The sequence below is a fragment of the Aspergillus novofumigatus genome (assembly GCF_002847465.1).
Source record: "Aspergillus novofumigatus IBT 16806 chromosome Unknown P174scaffold_1, whole genome shotgun sequence".
Taxonomy (NCBI): Eukaryota; Fungi; Ascomycota; class Eurotiomycetes; order Eurotiales; family Aspergillaceae; genus Aspergillus; species Aspergillus novofumigatus.
Window position 1 is genome coordinate 13,178 of NW_020194274.1, and position 18,462 is coordinate 31,639.

An 18,462-nucleotide genomic window follows, 5' to 3' on the forward strand; every position below is an offset into this window, starting at 1 on the left:
AATCAGGCTAATGAAGCTATCCCATCTATCCCTACAGAGCAGGTAGTAGATGCAGAACAACGCCCTCAACAGGCCCCCCACGCTGCAGTGACTGCCATATTCTGGGCCATAAGCGATTGCAATGTCCACAGCGCAAGAATAACTAGATTTAGCAATATAATCATGTTTTAGGGGTTGAAAATAGCTTCGATTTCGGCTCCAGCCAATCTTGGGTGGCGGCTCGGTTGCAGTGGCGGCTCGCTTACCGATTACGTTACCGGTTGGCCTGCTGTGCCAGAATGGGATCTATTGGAAGTCGTGAACGGTTTGCCAACAGTGTACAATACACTCCATTGTGGGTATGCGCCGGGAGGGCCCTGTGGGGAGTATAATGGGCTTCGAAATGGTGGTGTGAAATAGACTGGCTGTGACTGGCATACAATTGGTTTTGAGGTTAATAGGTGGCAGGCGCCGGCTGCTGGGGAAGGTGAGCAAAGAAATTCGTGGAAAAAGGAGACCCTGTCGTGGTATCTTGACGGGGAGAAGACCTTTGAGATATCAGAGTCAAGATTTAAAACTCAGCTACGTGGGAGTCAATTGCACACAAGGGGCACTTCTTGTTGCTCAATGTTGCGGTAGGTGGCAATTGGCGTGGTCACCCAAATTCTAGCACTCTGAGTGGCGAGGCTGTACAGATGGAGGTTGATTACATTCGCGTGTGGAATTCGTATTGGGAAGCGGGAAGATGTTAGTGTACTTGGGTATTTGTCTCATGGCTGCAGAGCCTTATATCAGCTACAGTCCAACATAATAGTCTCAGCGTATCGCATTTGGGCAAAGGAGTTATATATTACTGATAGGCTTGAGTATATACGATTATTATATAGCATAGATTGGTGTAGTGAAATTATGGTAGCTCAAGTGCGGAAAGATCTTAACATCAACTGGGAAAAGTTGGAAGTTGTGAGTTCTAATTGGCATTTTTAAATTTATCAAATTTATCAGGCTGTGTCCATTCTTGCTACAACTGCGGTAACATCTGTGAAGGCTACCATAGGCCATTCATTTACCTTGGGGCCCTCGGTGACCCATTCAATAAAGTTTCATGACCTCGTACTTCATGTTCTTATTACTTGGGCAGTTGGGGTTAGAAACATCATACTGCTGTGCAAGTCAACAAGGTAAGCTGTCAGTATCATTTAAAATGCTACTTACATACAAAGTATCACACATCCAACCAGTAATCTGGTAGTAAGAGTGAGCTACTAGCGCGATGGTGAGGAATTGCACAATGTTGCATAAGTTTCTATGAACTGCTCTCCCTGCTTGTAGTCTGGATGGCATGCTATAGGATGGGAATGGTAGTTATGATTTCTTGCTGGTTAGAAAATTCACTCATCATTTCCTCGCCCGATGCTGACCCGATGTTAAAATGGTCAGAAATCGACAACTTTGCTGTCTCAAAGCGTGTCATGACCTTCCTGAAAGCCAGGCAGGTCTGGAACGTGGTGTCCCAGCGGCCCGACAGCCAATTCAAGTTCGACCTTAACACGGCCCGCCCATGGGCCGCCTAAACAGCCCATTTTTTGATTCTTCTGCATAATTAGGATGGGTAAATCGCTGATACAGCTCAATGTATGAGCGTAATCCATGGGTGAGCGGAACATAAAGATCCAACCCATTGATAAAATTCAAACCCGAATATCTCAACCAAAACACCTTAATTAATTTAAATATAGCAAATTTTTACATGAATTGATCCTGTGGCCAATCTCCTTGCATCTACTACGCCTTGGCAGGGCCCTTGTTGCTGATTGATCTTGCTGAAGAGGCAAATCGTCCTGCGCTGGCGATACTGCCCTGGTTAGGTTCAACTGGCTGATTTAGCTGCTGAGCTAGCTATAGACCTTCTTCAATTAAAGGGCCTCCTTCATGGGGTATTATTGGTTCAACCATCTATCTTTCTAATGTTTCTTCTTATTTGTAGGATGTAGATTAGTGTTTTCTTGAGTAAGCAAACATAGTGCTATACATAGCAGCTTTTGATAGTCTAATCTAGGGCGATTTTTGGCGGGGTCGGAGGGCTATTTGACTGTTCTTTTTGTAATCCTTTAAGCAATGGAGCTTGCTTATGTAGTTCTATAATGGTCTCTGGTGTTTTCGGGGTGAATAAACCCTTGTAGGAAGGCTAACCACCAACACAGATATAGTAATCGACCCACAGATTGCTATAATCGCATCAATCTCTGCATTAGGTATTGTATCTATATAATGTTAGTAACATACTGGAAAATCGCTCCTTTATTAGGTGAAGATGGATTTTCAGTCTAAATACACTCCTTAGCTAATATATCCACACAATTACACATTTGCAGTCTAGGGCTGGCCTCTCTGTCCTTTCTGCGAGAGGCCCATGCGATTGAATGTCCCGCGTTTCAAGTGCGCTACACACCAATGCAGACATAGTACTCTACCCACAAATTGCTACAAGTCGCTTCAATCAAAGTATTCCACTCCCGGAACCGGGCAAGCGCGATCCCCGCCGCAGTGTCGAACGAGTTGCAGTTATCGCCTGACTACATGTGATAGAACTTGCTACAGTTGCTCACAAACCCGGCCATCTGTGGCTATGGCCCTGTGGGCGTCGACTTAGGGGATGAGCTCGTGGTTGTTGCGCCTGGAACGTGTACGCAAATAAGTAGTCTAGCCAGAGGTTGGAGCATGCTATCATACGGATGGATTAGCACCTTGGTGTAGCGATGTGGGGTGATTAGGTGAATGCATGGAGACATACTTGCGTCGACAGTGGGATTACACGCCTTGAAATGCGCGTTCGTGATGCCGTACCTGTCCTTAATAGTGTCGCACTGGTCCCTCGAGGTGATGAGGTGGAACTTGTCGCAGTTGGGTTTAGGGTTTAGCTATCTGTTCCATGATAATTTACTATGGCCTCCTTAGGGATCTATAAAATATCTACCTCTCCGTGAACAACCAAATAAAAACATCGCGTCAAGGCCAGACTCTAGGATACTAAGTGACAGATGTACAGTGTATGTAAGTTTAAAAATTTAGGTTTATAAGTTTAAAAGGAGAGTAATCAACAACAGATATAGGAAAAGGCCATAAATAGGTAAACGTTTTCCTTTTCAGTTCCTCCTCGCACATCCCAGCTACTAATTCTCTCGGTCTCTCCTATTGGGAGGTTGCTCCTCAGTGAGAGGCCAAACTATGTATCTGACTATTTAGCTTGGTCTTGTTAAGTTGATTAAGGTGTAATTTATCTTACTCATGCCTTTAATTAATCTCTTACCTTCGTATGAGGCTAAAGTATTTAACTATATAGCTTGTTCTTATTAAGCTAATATAGGCATAATTAATTTCACTTATTACTTTATAATAATATATTTCTTTTAAGAGTAAGGCAGCCATTTCTATGCTTAGATCTGACATGGTATTAGTAACCAAGGATAAGAAATACTGTTATTAAATAAGGCCTACCTATAGACTAATACTAGTAGTATAATTAATTAGCTAATAGTAGCAGTTAGAGTTGCATAACCGAACCGCTAAAATCGAATCCAACCCTCACCAAACTTGCAGCGGTTCGGTTCTGTTTGTGACAGCCCGTCGTCGTCCCATCACCATTTTTCCATTCACCTCGTTACCTTGGAGCTTTCTGCCGCAGCAGACTGCTTGCTACTTCTGGAGGTCTGCTGCCCCGCGATATCTTCTTGCTCCATGTACATACTTTCTCTTCCCTTTCCTAGACTTAGTATTCATTCTAAATACTACCATATCATTCGATCTGCTGAAGTGAACGTGATACTGTTCCTAGATTGAGAAATCGCACTGGGTTAGGGGCAGGTCAGGGTCGGATCCAGGGGGTCAGTGGTTAAACCGCTAGAAACTGTTTTGCTTAGTAATCACTAATTTCTTCAAATTTGGGCTCGAAATCGCAGCAGTTCGGTTCCAACTGGGGTTGGACTCGCCCAAACGCAACTCTGAACTGGACACCAGCTGTGGATCACATGACTCTGTACTAATTAATGTAATAATCAGATATGTCATACGACTTCACTTCCTGTTGCACTCCCCTTTTCATATTTAGCCTGTATGGCCTCAGTTAGGCATCCTCAGCGATTTCTTACCGTCCAAACCTAGGATATAGGTCAAACCGGCTTCTAGCCCGTGACATGCTTCGTTGTTATGGAAGAAGTCATCTGACTCATCCATTAGGCTAAAAACATCACAGAATTTGCACTCTTACTGTACTCTACTCCAACCCTTATTATATACAGCACAACAATATCATCAATTGCGAACAAGGGAAAGAACCTAAGGTTTCAGACAAGGGTTGCTGAACTTGCTGCTGAAGTCCAACTGACTTAAAGATCTTGGCTGTATTTTCCGCCCATTAATAGCCTTTGTAACTGCGTTGTTCATAAGTGAGAATGAAAGGTGCGTAGTAATAATTATTATTATAAGGCATGGACTCTATGGTTCTCTTTGTCAGTGTTGAGGTCATTGCATCTATGGTAGTTCGTGCCATCCGTGTTGTATGTCAGTAGATTGATAATCTTCCTAAGTGCTACGTACAGCGGAGATGGATATACGCCACTGCTCACGTGGTCGTACGACAGCATCTATGAACCTTGGTAATGGGATGATCCGACGGCAACCCCAGATCTAGCCCAGTCTAAGCTGCACGCAGATCCTGAAACCTCGGATTTCTCATAAGATGCCAAAAGGATCATATGGAAAAACCGCCTGATCCATGGATGATGGTCGATTCCATTCATGGAAATTTAGTTAGGACTATGATGGTATCCGATCGTCTTCAATGCCCTAACTTTGGTTCACTTCTGACCATTGAAAACATCTTTGGTCAATCCTTTTACAGCAGTTAGTCTTGAGCAAATCAAAAAAGTTCGCCTCTGACAGCTGGATACTAACACCAATAACTATTGCTATTAAGTATTATGGCAGTCATAGAAGCTAGCAAAATACATCCTAATATAATCTCCATGCTATATGCCATTGAAGCTCAAATTGCCATAGCTGCTTGCAGGATTACCTTCTGACCGTGCCTTCCTAAGGGTTTTAGATTATACTCATCCCAATCACGGAACCCAAATGAAACCCCCATCAGCATCTATTGGCACTACCTCCCCTGTGCCAGCATCGGGTAAGTTGTGCGCCTGTCGTTGGATGTGGTAGCCGCTCGCCTGCTCAGGCAGTCAGGTTCCGTCTCTGAAATTGAAGCCTAATTCATTTGCTATGCCATTGACATCTAAAACCCACATGTCTATATAGTCTAGACCATTGATAACACCACCTGTCATACCACTCAAATCCTAAATAAAACTTATCCATCCTGTCTAGACCTTTGAAGGCGCGCTATTCATGCTATGCTACCATGTTAATATGACGCATAGCAACGCCACGTACATGAGGCCTGAAGTATACTTAAGCAAGCATTAGGACCTTCAAAATCACACGGACGCAAGCCCTTGAAGATTTCCCATCTAGGTTAACCTTTATTAATCTCACAGAGAAGACAACATGCAAATCAAGAACATCGTCGCAGTCCTTGCCCTGGCCAGCTTGGCCTCTGCAGCTCCAGAACCCGAAAACTTAGAGAAAAGGGCATGTCCGCTAGCGAGTCAGCACAGGTTCTGCTGCAAAGAATTTTTCCCATTTCGTTTCTTGTTTATTACGGCACTCGGAAACGACTGCAAAGGTAAGTTAAATTATATAACCCTCCAGTGAAACATATCTGACAAATTCAGCAAACTCTAGCACTTCGGCCTGTCCACCCGAAAGACCTAAAGAAGCCTGCTGCGGTAGTAATCTCCCCCTACAGGTAATACATTCACTGTACTGTGTGATTCAGCATTGACAATTGCTAATTTATGAAAGCCTAATGGAGATCTTGCCTGTACTGGATAAAGAATCTAGCTACAGTGCAAAATCTTCCTAGGGATTTGTCATTAAGGTTAGGGAGGTCGCATTTACCATAAGTGAAACAGGAGAAAGAGAAGCAAAGGGATCTAAAAGTTCAGCTTTATAATGTTTTACTTGAAAAAGGAAATCTTTTAGTGTCTGCTTGAGTATCCAAAATCATGTACAATATATTCTCTTCCACAATGCTATCTAATTCTTTGTTTTCATCACTGACACAGAAGTTGAAGTAAATGCTTGATTCGAAGTATTTGGAGCTGACAAAACAAAACACTAAGCTCCAGAAGATAACTAAGAAGGCTTTCCTCTATTAGAAGAAGGCAGCCAGTGCCGATGTCAACTAAAGTTGGTCTGGTAAAGAACAGAATTATTAGTTAGGGGTATCAGCTACCCAACCCTAAAGTTTGAATGAACTAGAATAGAGCTGGTGCACGAGCAAAGAGATACTATGGAATCACACCATGTGTAAAATAATGTATACTATACCTGGGTTAATGTTATCAGTTCATAGGAGACCATTAAAACATCAATTCATGGCTCATTCACAGACTATTGCGAATATAAGGAAGCAAATGTCTGGCAAGCTATTAATACCCCTGCTCCTAAATCATCTGTGGATGCAACCATTAATACACATTTAAAACAGCATTTATCTCCTTCGAGCCTCCAGATCATGGCATTAGTTCCAGTATGACAGCACCATACACACGCAAATACTTTACTGGCAGGGCCCCCTGTGCTGTTTATAATAAGAATTACCATCCTAGCAGCGGCATCGCCCTTTTTGGAGATACGCGCGAGTTCCTCAATTCCCTGCACCATGAATGTGTAGTGGCCTGCTGCGCGTGGGTCTATCTTATGACTGCCCCAACACAGTGGTGCGGCAATAAACACACTGTTGGTGTAGAGCGTGAACATTATGGAGGTATAACTGCGACCCAGGCGGTAGTTAATGCGTGCAGAATAATACCGTGCATCTTTGGCGCTTAAATTGGCTCTCGGCACCCTAGAGAGGCGAATAGTTTGGACAGTGACCATATCAGGGCTTAGTTCAGGAGGGGCTGGTAGCGTCCACTCGCCGCCATCACCATGGTTACTTTCCCTGGACCAGGTCATTTCAGTTGTATCTCCAACGCCAGAGTCCAGATGTAGTGGAATAAATGGAGGCTGCAGTGTCGACAAAGAAACAGTGATGCCAAGTCTGCATTCAGGCAGAGAGGGCGAAAGGCAGAGCCCTACCCAGCCACCTAAACAACGAACCTTGGGATGACCTGTTTGCTGATCTCCAGACAGTGGTGCCAGCACCTTGCCTAACACAGAGCGGACATTCCAACATGAGGCCTCGGGATACACGATGCCGAGCCTTCCTTCTGCGAACCTTGACGATCTCTCGCGTTGGTGCTTCTGTCGACGCCGGTATACTTTGCTTGACTTGACTTTCCTTCTGCGCTATCGGGCCATATCGGCTCTGGAGCTGTTCAATATCAATATAGTGGGCGAAGCAGGCTAAAAGGCCTGCCACAGCCGGTCGCAGGGCGCGCCTCGGAGGGATTCGTCGAGAAGGTCGAGTTCATTGGCAGTCTCATGATCTCATCTTCGGGTTGATTAGGGTCGATATTAGTCAGCCCTGGTCCCCAGATAATAAGTCGTAGCCGTTCAATTTCAATCTTTGTCTGGAGGATCTCGCGATCGACGCTGTGTCTTGCAGCCGCGGCGAGTGTATCCAGGGTCTCTATGCAAGTATTAAATAGGGTGGCCAACCCAACCACCCCAATTGCTGTACTTACTATCTCCATTTATGAAGCTCGAGCTTACAAGGGTAGCCGGAATGATGCTTTACTCGTGATATGCCTCGTGCAAAATATAATCTAAAACATGACAACCCCAGATGTGATGGAGATTGATTCCAAAACTAAGAGTGTCCCTCTGATGTTTGGTGGCGCAATTTTGGAAATGTAGAGAGTTGCACCCTTTATCACAACCCCAAGTCAATATTCCGGTCAAGTACATGCAACAGACTTGCCTAGTCACTTACTATGGCAAGCAATCCAACGCCTATACCTCTAATAAATCTTCCCGCCACAAGAGTGGCATAGTTTGGTGCAGCTATCTGGAGAATAGCACTAATATCAAATACCACAACCACAACCATCAGTGCTCACTTGCGCGAGAACCAGTCCGCCACATAGGGCCTGGAGATGCAGCCAACAAAGGCACCTAGCAACAGCATCACACGCATAAACTCTGTGCCAAAGGCAGATGCTTCAAAAGGCGTGGTGGAATTGCTCCATCACATTAATGATAGAGATGACTCCCATATTGTAGCCAATAGAGAAGCCACCCAGAGAGGCGAGGACCGCCGCGCCGAAGACATATTTCAAGCTGAGGAGAGCTTTAACCCCCGAGGAGCCGTAGGAGATAGATTGCACGAAGCTCAGATCCCGCAATAATTTATTCATTGTATTCTGATGATACCACCTCACCGTCAGCCTTGATGGACAGATGCTTTATATTTTCATCAATGGCCATGGCCGATGCAGAGGAAGGGGTGATATGGACCGAAGAGAAGAGCAAGATGATGGCTGTGGGTCTTGGGGGCCGAACTGATGCCCTCGAGCTGTTATTTATCATGCCTCTTGAAGAACGTTTCTCTTTTCTCATAACGCCCGGAATGATTAAACTTTTAGATTCCAGAGTTTCGTTTGCGGGGGTGGAGTCATTTGAGACATCCAACCCAGAAGTTGAAGTGGCCCTTCCCCAGATTTTCAAAGACGGTGATTTAACCCGCGCCCTACTACCCTTGCAATGTGATACTGCGATCGCATGTTTCGCTGAAATAACCATGCGCGCGTGCAAAGTGGATCCTCTTTTGATCAGCAGAGAGTTCCCTCTCGGCCGATTATCTGGGCGGTAATATCATGATCCACGGAGGAATAAGATAGACGGCGCGCCCCAAGATGATCCTGTGGAATCTTGGGCATCTGGAAAATTCGGGGAGACTCTACTCCACGCTGAGTTCTCTGCACGCGTATGTCCATACGACATGCCCTGAGCACACATATAGCTGATGAGTTCGTGATCGACTATTTGAGTTTCTGCTACTTCAGGCTTATTACTAAAAAGGGGCAGGGTCGCCGATGGCTATGATAACCGTACCTAATCTGTTACAATCCTAGGTAGACTTTCGTTGGTCGGGAGATAAGCTGACTTATTGTTTGTGGTATTTCTTTTTTTATCTAGACAAGCTTTCTCTAAAGCGGGAAGCGAACCTGACTTGCTAGGACCGTGTGAGCCTTACCGATCTTTTGAACCCACAGATGATCATGTATGGGCTGACTGCTTGGTTAACCACAGCGCTGATGTGCTCCGATATTGCTTTGGATCCGATGCTGAGAGCACCCATGTCGCCGCAGCAGATACAACATCTGCTCAACGCATTTCTCAGTACGAAGAACTCTGCTTTTTGATGAGTCATGGGAAGAGTTTCACCCTCTCTATTTCCTTCCCATCTATGCCCGCGAGGCAGACCACCCGCGGGGAGAAGCCTTTCCCAAGATTTGGTATCTCAACCACTGCCACGTTGCTGGTATTCAATACTCGGAACTTGCGAGGATTCTGCTTGTAGTACACAACCCAAAGGTACCCCGCATGGGCCCCAGTCACCATGCTACAATGCACTCCGTGGACCAGACACTTAGGTCCATCGTTTTATGGATATGGGGCATCGATCTATCAACCAGTACAGCCCACCGCGCCTGGTCGTGGCTAGTATGGCTATCCGTATGTGTGGAGATCGATTCACCATGCAGGTCAACGAAGAGGCATTGCTCACTCTTCTTGTTATGCTTAAAGAGAATCATGCCAGGCGCAGGCAGCAACTTCTGAAGAAGGCTTGGGGTTGGTTTTTAAAGAGCAATATTATGGTCTTAAGACAGAGTGGTCAACATGCTACCAATAGACGTGATTCTTCAAGCTATTTTAGTGAGGGTGACACCATACTAGTTAAGCTCAATATGCCCGAGCACCGTTACAGGGTCTCATTTAACTGTGTTTATCACTAAAATTTATATCTAGGACAATATTGCAGAGCTTCATTTCAAACTCCCTTATTACACCAAGCCTATTGCGTGTTCCTATGGTCCTCACACCTGGTGCCCTCATGGTATTGACACCCTTCCCTAGACAGTTCAACGATTTCCATGGCAAATAAATTAGCCGGGCAGCTAGAAACGCGCCTGACTAACGCTGCGCTGCCCCATTAATGTTGCTGTCAACTTCCTAGTGACCGCAATCGAACAATCAGCCTTAGCTCATATATTCTAGCCTATGATGCTGGTGTGAAGCATAAGCTGAAATAGGGTTTAGTCCAGGTACAAGCACAGTCTCCCCACTACCGACACCTTAGGCGTTGAGATCTCCACAGACTGCGATGCTCAGAAGGAGGCGGAGGGCATCGTAGCCCGTCTCTCTACAGCCACATCAAAGGGAGATGCGCAAGCTTTCACTGGGCTGTTCCTCAATTATGGTGAGACCCTTTCAGCAACAAGATCCGAAATCTGGACTTTAGATGACTTTGAATGTACAGGCGTGTGGCGTGACAAGCTCTTATTCACCTGGGACTTCCACACATTTAACTTCAGAGAGGCCATCTCAAAGGCCGCTACCGACCTTTTGCCTCAAACCAACGCTAGAAATTTCGACTTTCTCGAGCCTGCGACTTCGGTGCCTCGCCCTTACCCTGACTTCTCTCCGTTACAATTTGTTGTATCCTTCGAGACTGAAATTGTCCTTGCTTCGGCCGTCATCAATGCGGTCCTCACTCAAGATGGCTGGAGAATTTACACCATGCACACTGTTGCAGAGAGCCTCAAGCAGTTCCCCGAGCAGGCTGCACCAGATGCGCACATGACCGGTATCACTAGCTGGGAGAGTCATAGAGCCGAGGCCATCAACCGTGTTGACCCCGAGGTGCTGATCATCGGTGGTGGTCAAAAGTAAGTACCCAAGCATGTGAGCTCCATGAAATAATCTTTGGTGATTTTGTGTTTGGTAATAGCAGCTTTGTCAACAGCCAAAGCCTCATATCTATAAACCGAACAGCCTCCCTGCTGGCTGAGACCAGTTATATTAAACCCCATTTCTTTACTCAGAGACGCCCTAAATACTATGACCTTGACACAGCCTAAATCACGGATCTAAATGCCATGGGGGCGATGGGAGACGGCACTATGCATGATGGGCTGGTAATCAACACAATAGCGGCCAATCTCTCCTCCATAGTCTATTTCCCCCACAGTGTGTATGTGGTAAAGGACGGCCTAAAGGTCCCCGTGGGCAGCTGTATTGTTGGCCAAGCCTGGCCATAAATTATGGAAAAGGGGAATAAGATCGACGATTAGCACGGTTCTCGAGCTGCCGTCAAGGTAGGTGAGCTGGGTGACGTGGGAGTCGTGAAAGTACAGGACATGCTGTTTATAGTGTCAGGTGGCATGGTAGGGCGCCATCGTGGTTAAGTGGAATGCACATCAGTCAACCTAGGACTCTGCTATATTATGCGGTATATCACTGGTCCTTCTTACTCCTTGATTACCACACACAGTGCTTATTAAGGCGATAGATTCCCACATTCGTGTTGGGGGTGAATAGGATCCGGACTACAAATGGCTGATTGCCCCAAGTTGAGTGGTGGTATGAATCAGAATTGCCAGTCAGCTTCCCTCCTGCTTCACCTGAGCCTCCCAGTACGCTGCATACAAGGAAAAAATCTAGGTGTGGGTAACAGCCCACGATCTAGACATTGTTACGCGGGAGATCAGATTGGTACCTATGTTGCTCCTGGTGTTTTGATTGAGAGCTGGGGACCAATGTGGCTCTATGGCAAGGCGGCAGAGCATCGCGTGATGTAAGACTACAAATCTGAGCTGCTTTAACTCTGACAAAACAACAAAAATAATACATTTATACAGGTTTGTGCTCTATGCCTGAGTACTCGTAGCGCCTCGACTCTCTTGGTACCTGGTCCTCTATAGGCGTGGGCTTCCTGACCATAAGGGCTCTCAGTCCAAAGCATTCAGACACCGGAAATTCTCTACGTCAGTAGGTGTACGTAAAACAGTTAAGCCCTTTCAGAGCTAGTCTTGGATAGTTATCTGTTTCTATAACTTTCCTATCCTTTCCTAGGTTTTCATTGCCGGTTATCAGTTGAATAGTAGGTTTGATCTCATTTAGTCTCGGGTTCAATAATATCCATTATGAATATGAAAGCACGATAGTATTATTACAATCTGATTCTCATTGAGCAGTTATGATCAAAGACTTGCTGGTTCACTGAATGGTATATAGAGCATCCAGAGAAGAGACCATACTAATCATAACAGTAGGGCTATCGGTACAGCAAGCTGGTTCTCCCCAAGCAAGGTGAGCGCAGATATAATCTCCACTAACTGCCAGAAAAACCATGTCAGCAGGGCCACTACCGCAGAGAACCATTATCCCCAGGGTGTCCATACACCATGGTCTGTAGTGTTCCTGTGTTGTTTCGGCTAACCAATTCCTGCGTGGGCTGTCGAGGCCTGGGCTATTAGAGGACGGGTCGTCCTCTTCTGAAAGTATTCTGTCAGCAAGAAATGGCTCCGATAAGGCAGCCCAGGCTATTTATCGGTAGGAATCTCCGTTTTCCATGACTGAATGCCAATGATAGTCGCTGTGGGACTTTGTAAACATAACCACTCTCGGAAATTCCATTTAGACGATTCGTAATTCAGTTCCATTGCGAGCGCTTGGAAGGAGAAGTCAGGTACCAAGGAAAGGGGTTTTCTCCAAGGGACATTGTCCCTGTGTTTAAGTGGAGGGGTCTGATTCAAGCACAAGACGAATCAATCGTGGAATCTGTTATGATCCACAAGATAACGCGGTTAGCACAGACATATCCGACAATCTGGCCGTCGAGTTCCCGAGGAATATCACCATCATTCGCTTAAGCTCGGTTCCTTCTATGAAGCCCTAGCCTTCGACTGAGACGGGCGGCGTGCATCCCTGCCTCCAGCGATTATCTGGTCTCCTATATGTGAATTGGATATATTTCCGCGGCAATCCTTCTCTCCCACAGTCACACTTCCTAAGCTCTCGAGTACTATTCCACGGCAGGAATGTGATAGAGTTATGTAGTATACTGGGAGCATTTTTTGGTCCTCTCATGGGTCCAAATGGTGATTCTGTGGCGCTCCATTCGAAATGTCTTTCCACGGTGTATACTACACTTTACAAGCAACATGAATGGGTTTGACACTAGCATCCTCCGGGAATACTATCATTATCTTATTTTGAACGGCGAGGAGCTGATATTCTGATGTCAGCCCCATGATATGGCCTGATCATAATTTGAGTCGCCAATTCAAGGAACATCCCCTTATCTAGACAGGGACTATTTTCGGGAAGCGATTACGGATAAAGCGGATCTGGTCCACTCAGGGGCATAAGCTCTTATCTCCAACTCGAAAATTGACAGATCACAAGTCCGGCGTATTAGCTCTCCCGCGGAAATCAGACGAGTCGTAGTAGTCGATGTCCGATAAGGAGCTACACCAGCCATACAACGGAAATCTCGAGAGCAGGGAGAACAGATAAGCGCGTCAAAAGCAAATATCCCACAGCATCCCTCAAAACACTACGGTGGTCTCAATTTCAATTTCCCAAGAGCATAAGTAGACAATGAATTCAAGCTGGGAGCACCGGTCGAGGACGATCCGTGCTCTTTTCTCATCGCTTCAGCCCTATCATGTATGATTTATGTGGAAGTGAAGCACATCCAACATGCACAATAGTCTCACCTTCCGAGCAGCCCTCTCAGCGCCCACTTCGATTGAGGCCGAGAAAACCCTGTCCATTACAATCCTAGCGGTGTCTATAACCTCTGTTCTCGGAGCGGGATGGATGATCTTGAGTTTCATCGTAGGCGTTCTGAGCTTTGCGTTCCCTATGAGCGAACAGGCATACTAACAGCCAAAAGCTCATTCCATCACTGCGGACATTCCGCCATCAGCTAATCCTTGGTAATTGCTACATCAGTAAGCCCTGGACGTCAAGCTGAACTACCTCATAGGGCTGGGAATAAGCGATTTCATGATAGCCCTAAACTTCATGATCTCGACAACAATGAATTTCACCGGCCATGAAATCTGGCAGCCAGCCCAGCTTGCATTCTGTAGTTTCAATGGATTCATGGCACAGTTGTTTATCATCCAGAGTAAGCCGCCCTTGCTGCGTGGCTCAAAAATATATACTGAGACTTGTTCATAGCTGACTACTGGGTTTTGCTCATTGCTATATGCACCTATGTGATACTCTCCGACAACAAACGGGCATCGGCATGGATGCAAGGTCATCCGATCGTCATTTGGTGTCTGCCATGGGGACTGTCCGCACTTTGGGCAGTTCTCGGTTTGGTGATTGTTGGATACGGGAATATAGGAGCATGTCTGTTTCTCCGACGCTTTCACGCACTGAATGGACCGCTGAACTGGTATTCAGGGTGCTGGTTCACCAGTGACCGGATTCGGCTCCTCGTCAACTTCATTCCTCGATGGATCATCGTCATTGCAATAATAGTACTGTACGCTCAGCTATGTTGGATACTACTTAAAGCCCATAGGGCAGTCAGTTCATCTGAGGAAGACGACACATTTATCATGCTGTCTCGCTCGCAGGATACTCAGAGGCGCAGACAGGATCCATCACCGAACAATTCTTCAAATTCCAGGTCTTTCAGAAAAGTCCACCCTGCTCCATCTCTCAAGAAGGTAGTCAATCACTCCCTTGCCGATTTTCTCAATAGTTGACATTTTACAGATGTCTCAACGCATGATGTTGTATCCCACGGTATACATGATGATATGGATCATCCCCACCGCAATTCGGATCTACCAGTCCACTGCCAAACGGCCCGTACCACTCTCGATCAACATTCTGGACAAGGTAATTTTCGTGAAACTCTGCTGTAGGTACATAGCTGATGTTGAACCAGGTGTGCATTGCTATCCAGGGACTTGTAGATGCCATTATTTACGGTAAGTATTCTTCACCAGCACAGATAGTCTGCTCCTCACTTACTCGACAGGGCTGAATGAACGAACGTGGAATGCATGGACAGAGCGATTTTCCTGGGACTGACCAGGCTGAACAATGGCCGTTGGTGCAATAGTTCCAATCTGGTTTGTAACAACATATGAACCTAGATTTCGCAATTTCCTATATATCAACTTTAGTGGTTGCTGCAGTGTCTTAAGCCAGGATGGAACCCCCGAAACATCCCATCTTGTCACTATAGCCTAAAGCTCGCCTATACACTTTGACAGTAATGTATTGTGTGCTTCCCCGCGCACCGACGCTTTCGCACTGCCTTCCTTATTAATAAAGGGTATTTAGATACTATATAGACTAGAGCTAGACCACATTATTTTGTAGAGATTAAGATTTATAACATACTCTTAGGAGACCTTATTCTATATAAGCAGGTATCAGTATGAACAGGCGGTGACGTTACCAGCTTGTTCCGGAACGATCAGGTGAAGACGAGGCGTCGCATCCTCTTTGGCTTGGTGGGTCCAGTTCATGAACCAGGCAGGGGGATATATCTGGTGGTTTATTACGCACCATTTAAGCTTGTTGGCTCCCGTCCAGTACTATGTTCTGTCAAGTTGAATTTTTGACCGCAGCTGTCCTTGTTAAAAATGTCGGCATGTCACAGAAACTAGCGCAAGTCCTCGGCGGCTGTATCAATATGATGTTTATGTTCAGTTCAATTTTGCCTTCCTTTACCCTCGATCGGATGCAAAGGACAGTGATGGCTGGTTGCAGTGGCCTTAGTCTATGCATGCTGATGATCTCAGCTCTTCTCTCACGAGCAAACGCTACCACCAAGCATGCATTCTCGTCCGGGGCTGTGCGTTCCTTTTTCTCTACATGCTTATCTTTGGGATGAGCGTCAATTGTGTGCTTTGGGTTTATGTTCCAGAAATCTCCCTCTAGCTGCCCGCATGCGACGCGTGGTACAGTAATTAGTATCAGTTCTAATTGGCAGTGTAACTTTACAGTTTCGATGATCACGCCGGTTTACTGGCTCTCTGCTGCGTAAAATGTAAAGGTTTCTCAACTGAAGATTGTCCTCGTGAATCTTCTGAGAGGTCTGCTATTAAATCAAAGGCTGTGATGAAGTTTTCTTGATGTCCTGAAATGTGGCTCAAATGGTGGAGCAGACCAAGACTGAACTTAGAAGTTCACCGTTCGACCAAGATGCCAATCGCGAAGATGGGCACCGTAGTCTTACACACCTGAGGAAGCCGTATCTTGAGCCAATTGTCGTGATTGTAGGTATGATAGTCGTACTCCGATAGAAAGTACAGTAGAAAGTTAGTAGCTGCAAGTTATGCAATCATTTTTGATTGAATGACAAGTAAGTCCTTTAACTCCCAGAGTTAGATGCAAAATGGCTGGACGGCCAGCTAGGGTAAATGCCATGTTCCCATACCAGATAGGGCTTGAGCAAAGGCTGTTTTATTGGTTTACTCTGATTTCGACTCCTTGGCTCCGTTGATCCTAAACTGCGCCCTCTAGAGAAGGGCCCGGTCCACTAAGTAGGGAATGCAACAGTCTGGCCTTGCTTGTCAATGTGGCAGAAGATCATGAAACCGCAATCGAAATTCAAGTAGATCCATTACCAAAGCACTCTGCGCATCAAAGTCAAAACAAAGAAGCATAACATAAGACCGCAATGAGTAATACAATCAGCTCAGGAATCATTAATGGACTCCATCGCGGCTTCCAGCCCTCATTAAATGGCAAACGCTCCTCCTGGAAAACCGCTTTCGCGTATTTAACTGGAAGGTGATAGAAGACACCCTCACCAAAAACTCCCTGAAGTATAGCAGCTTCAGCACAGCCCACTATATGGGTTTTGTAGCTAAATTTTAAATCCTTATTCTTTGCTTTTTGCTCCAGATACCGCTTCTTGCGAAGCCTGCCAAGATGGGAAACAGAGAAGAAGTCTTCTTTTGGATACCCAAGAAACCCTTCAATTAAGCCCGAGTGAGGACTGATACAGTCACCCAGGGCGCGATCCTCTCTAGAGAGAGAAACATCGTGTTCCACCGCATGAGGACGTCCAGTTTGATCCAGATTCAAGACAGGTATCCCAGAATTATTTACCTGTCCTGGGTTGCGAAGGCCACGATGCGACTTTTCGTTGTGAACAGCATACGCAGCCTTGACAAGGCCCAACCTTATGTCGATGCCAACACCAATATGCTTGAGGGCATCCTTCAGCTGATCAGCCGTAATATTACGGCCATCGCGGGCAATTAGCCCGTGGTTTGCCAGGGCGTTAAGAACAGGGCATGGGGCTCGTAAGTCTTCAGCTCCAGCGGGGTGATATTCGTATTTCTTTGCTAGATATGATGGCTGAGCCATGAGAGTATAGTACCAACCATTTGTGGTACAGACTAGTAAAGGCCAATGGAACTAAGATCTAAGTTCATCCTTGTCTTTTCCGGCTTTGATGCAGTCGACTAACTACTTATAATGGTTGACGCTCATGCCGTGACATGTAAGGTCCGGCCCAGGTAAGGTGATGCGCAACACGATCGGTCTCTGGACTTGGAAATTAGATGTATTCTAGACCCAGTATCAGCTGCATATTCCTGAGTAAAGCCGAAATCAGATGTCGCGCGTGTTAATTAGATCATCTTTGCGTAGTAATGTTGTCATTAGAGTTAAGGATGCGCGACATGTTAACATACGCTTCTGGATTTGATTCTCTATTCCTAATTCATTACCGGTCTAGACTTCAGCGGGTTTAAGCAAGTAAACCTTGCTCAAGGAGGACATACATAGTTATGTATACTTTCTTTAATTCCAAAATGACTGCTGGACCACCCAATAAATCTACAGATATAGAATTGATCAATAGTATTACGTTGTAAGCTCACCTTTGGTATTCTCTATGGCAGGGAAAAATTGCGAGGCATCGTAAGCTAAACCATGTAGTGGCGTTAGAGTGGCGTGATAAAGGGTTTTAAAATAACTTAGTACCAGCAAGCCTGATTCTGAGACGATTATTGAGCCATCGCCTCTGATCTAGACTACCTCTGCCCTTGCTTAGGATGCTATATTGCATGGTCGAATGATTTGACATTATGACTTCATTATAGTATGATTGCGTACAATTCTCGATTCTCAGTTGGGAGAATTTACACCCGGATGAAGCCAGTTTTATCGCCTCGTGGCCTTTTCTAGTCACAATAGCTGGAAGCGCGCTAGCGGACTTCTGAAACTAAAGCTTATTAGCAATAACAATAGCCGAAACTCTCCTAACTAGCCAAGTGTCAGGCTGTCTTTTGGATCCATGGGGCGCATATAGCTTTTATCCACATGCAGTATTAAGCATTCTGTATCAATGTCACTTGGCTATTGCTGTGGTGAAACAGTGAATTGTATATTAACTGAAATGGTTATTCCCTTATATCTCAC

General features: G+C 45.6%; 9 protein-coding genes across 9 annotated transcripts, besides 3 other annotated features; 5 read left to right on the forward strand and 4 right to left on the reverse strand.

The window, feature by feature from the left end:
• Positions 1-278: 278 nt before the first annotated feature.
• Positions 279-1,553, forward strand: P174DRAFT_415655 (uncharacterized protein; the record flags this gene model as incomplete). The annotated part of the gene is made up of 3 exons (XM_024824430.1): positions 279-338; positions 448-466; positions 1,420-1,553. The coding sequence occupies 3 exons, from the start codon at positions 279-281 to the stop codon at positions 1,551-1,553; spliced, it is 213 nt and encodes a 70-aa protein (XP_024686455.1).
• A 3,988-nt stretch (positions 1,554-5,541) lies between these two features.
• Positions 5,542-5,719: a sequence feature (Protein overlapping with rRNA (P174DRAFT_381051, PKX97861.1) was converted to a misc_feature.).
• A 49-nt stretch (positions 5,720-5,768) lies between these two features.
• Positions 5,769-5,842: a sequence feature (Protein overlapping with rRNA (P174DRAFT_381051, PKX97861.1) was converted to a misc_feature.).
• Positions 5,843-5,898: 56 nt separating this feature from the next.
• Positions 5,899-5,928: a sequence feature (Protein overlapping with rRNA (P174DRAFT_381051, PKX97861.1) was converted to a misc_feature.).
• A 385-nt stretch (positions 5,929-6,313) lies between these two features.
• On the reverse strand, positions 6,314-7,240 carry P174DRAFT_25 (uncharacterized protein). Its single transcript, XM_024821457.1, has one exon. It carries the CDS (start codon positions 7,054-7,056, stop codon positions 6,490-6,492), a length of 567 nt encoding a protein of 188 aa, XP_024686457.1. The 5' UTR covers positions 7,057-7,240; the 3' UTR covers positions 6,314-6,489.
• On the reverse strand, positions 7,241-7,842 carry P174DRAFT_26 (uncharacterized protein). Its single transcript, XM_024821487.1, has one exon. The coding sequence runs from the start codon at positions 7,734-7,736 to the stop codon at positions 7,425-7,427; it is 312 nt and encodes a 103-aa protein (XP_024686458.1). The 5' UTR covers positions 7,737-7,842; the 3' UTR covers positions 7,241-7,424.
• On the reverse strand, positions 7,809-8,095 carry P174DRAFT_363046 (uncharacterized protein; the record flags this gene model as incomplete). Its single annotated transcript, XM_024821895.1, has 2 exons — positions 7,809-7,910; positions 7,976-8,095. Coding segments are annotated over 2 exons (222 nt in total), but the record flags the coding sequence as incomplete, so codon positions are not given.
• Positions 8,096-8,461: 366 nt separating this feature from the next.
• P174DRAFT_426227 (uncharacterized protein) lies at positions 8,462-11,056 on the forward strand (the record flags this gene model as incomplete). The annotated part of the gene is made up of 6 exons (XM_024825366.1): positions 8,462-8,850; positions 9,181-9,526; positions 9,639-9,974; positions 10,028-10,102; positions 10,306-10,934; positions 11,041-11,056. The coding sequence occupies 6 exons, from the start codon at positions 8,462-8,464 to the stop codon at positions 11,054-11,056; spliced, it is 1,791 nt and encodes a 596-aa protein (XP_024686460.1).
• Positions 11,057-11,144: 88 nt separating this feature from the next.
• Positions 11,145-11,306, forward strand: P174DRAFT_363313 (uncharacterized protein; the record flags this gene model as incomplete). The annotated part of the gene is made up of 1 exon (XM_024821912.1): positions 11,145-11,306. One exon carries the CDS (start codon positions 11,145-11,147, stop codon positions 11,304-11,306), a length of 162 nt encoding a protein of 53 aa, XP_024686461.1.
• A 2,446-nt stretch (positions 11,307-13,752) lies between these two features.
• On the forward strand, positions 13,753-15,061 carry P174DRAFT_362277 (uncharacterized protein; the record flags this gene model as incomplete). Its single annotated transcript, XM_024821846.1, has 7 exons — positions 13,753-13,890; positions 13,949-13,991; positions 14,042-14,185; positions 14,239-14,415; positions 14,470-14,738; positions 14,788-14,913; positions 14,963-15,061. The coding sequence occupies 7 exons, from the start codon at positions 13,753-13,755 to the stop codon at positions 15,059-15,061; spliced, it is 996 nt and encodes a 331-aa protein (XP_024686462.1).
• A 467-nt stretch (positions 15,062-15,528) lies between these two features.
• Positions 15,529-16,016, forward strand: P174DRAFT_465354 (uncharacterized protein). The gene is made up of 2 exons (XM_024830538.1): positions 15,529-15,575; positions 15,619-16,016. The coding sequence occupies exons 1-2, from the start codon at positions 15,550-15,552 to the stop codon at positions 15,917-15,919; spliced, it is 327 nt and encodes a 108-aa protein (XP_024686463.1). The 5' UTR covers positions 15,529-15,549; the 3' UTR covers positions 15,920-16,016.
• Positions 16,017-16,677: 661 nt separating this feature from the next.
• On the reverse strand, positions 16,678-17,403 carry P174DRAFT_360888 (peroxidase family protein; the record flags this gene model as incomplete). The annotated part of the gene is made up of 1 exon (XM_024821749.1): positions 16,678-17,403. The coding sequence occupies one exon, from the start codon at positions 17,401-17,403 to the stop codon at positions 16,678-16,680; it is 726 nt and encodes a 241-aa protein (XP_024686464.1).
• Between the last annotated feature and the right edge of the window lie 1,059 nt (positions 17,404-18,462).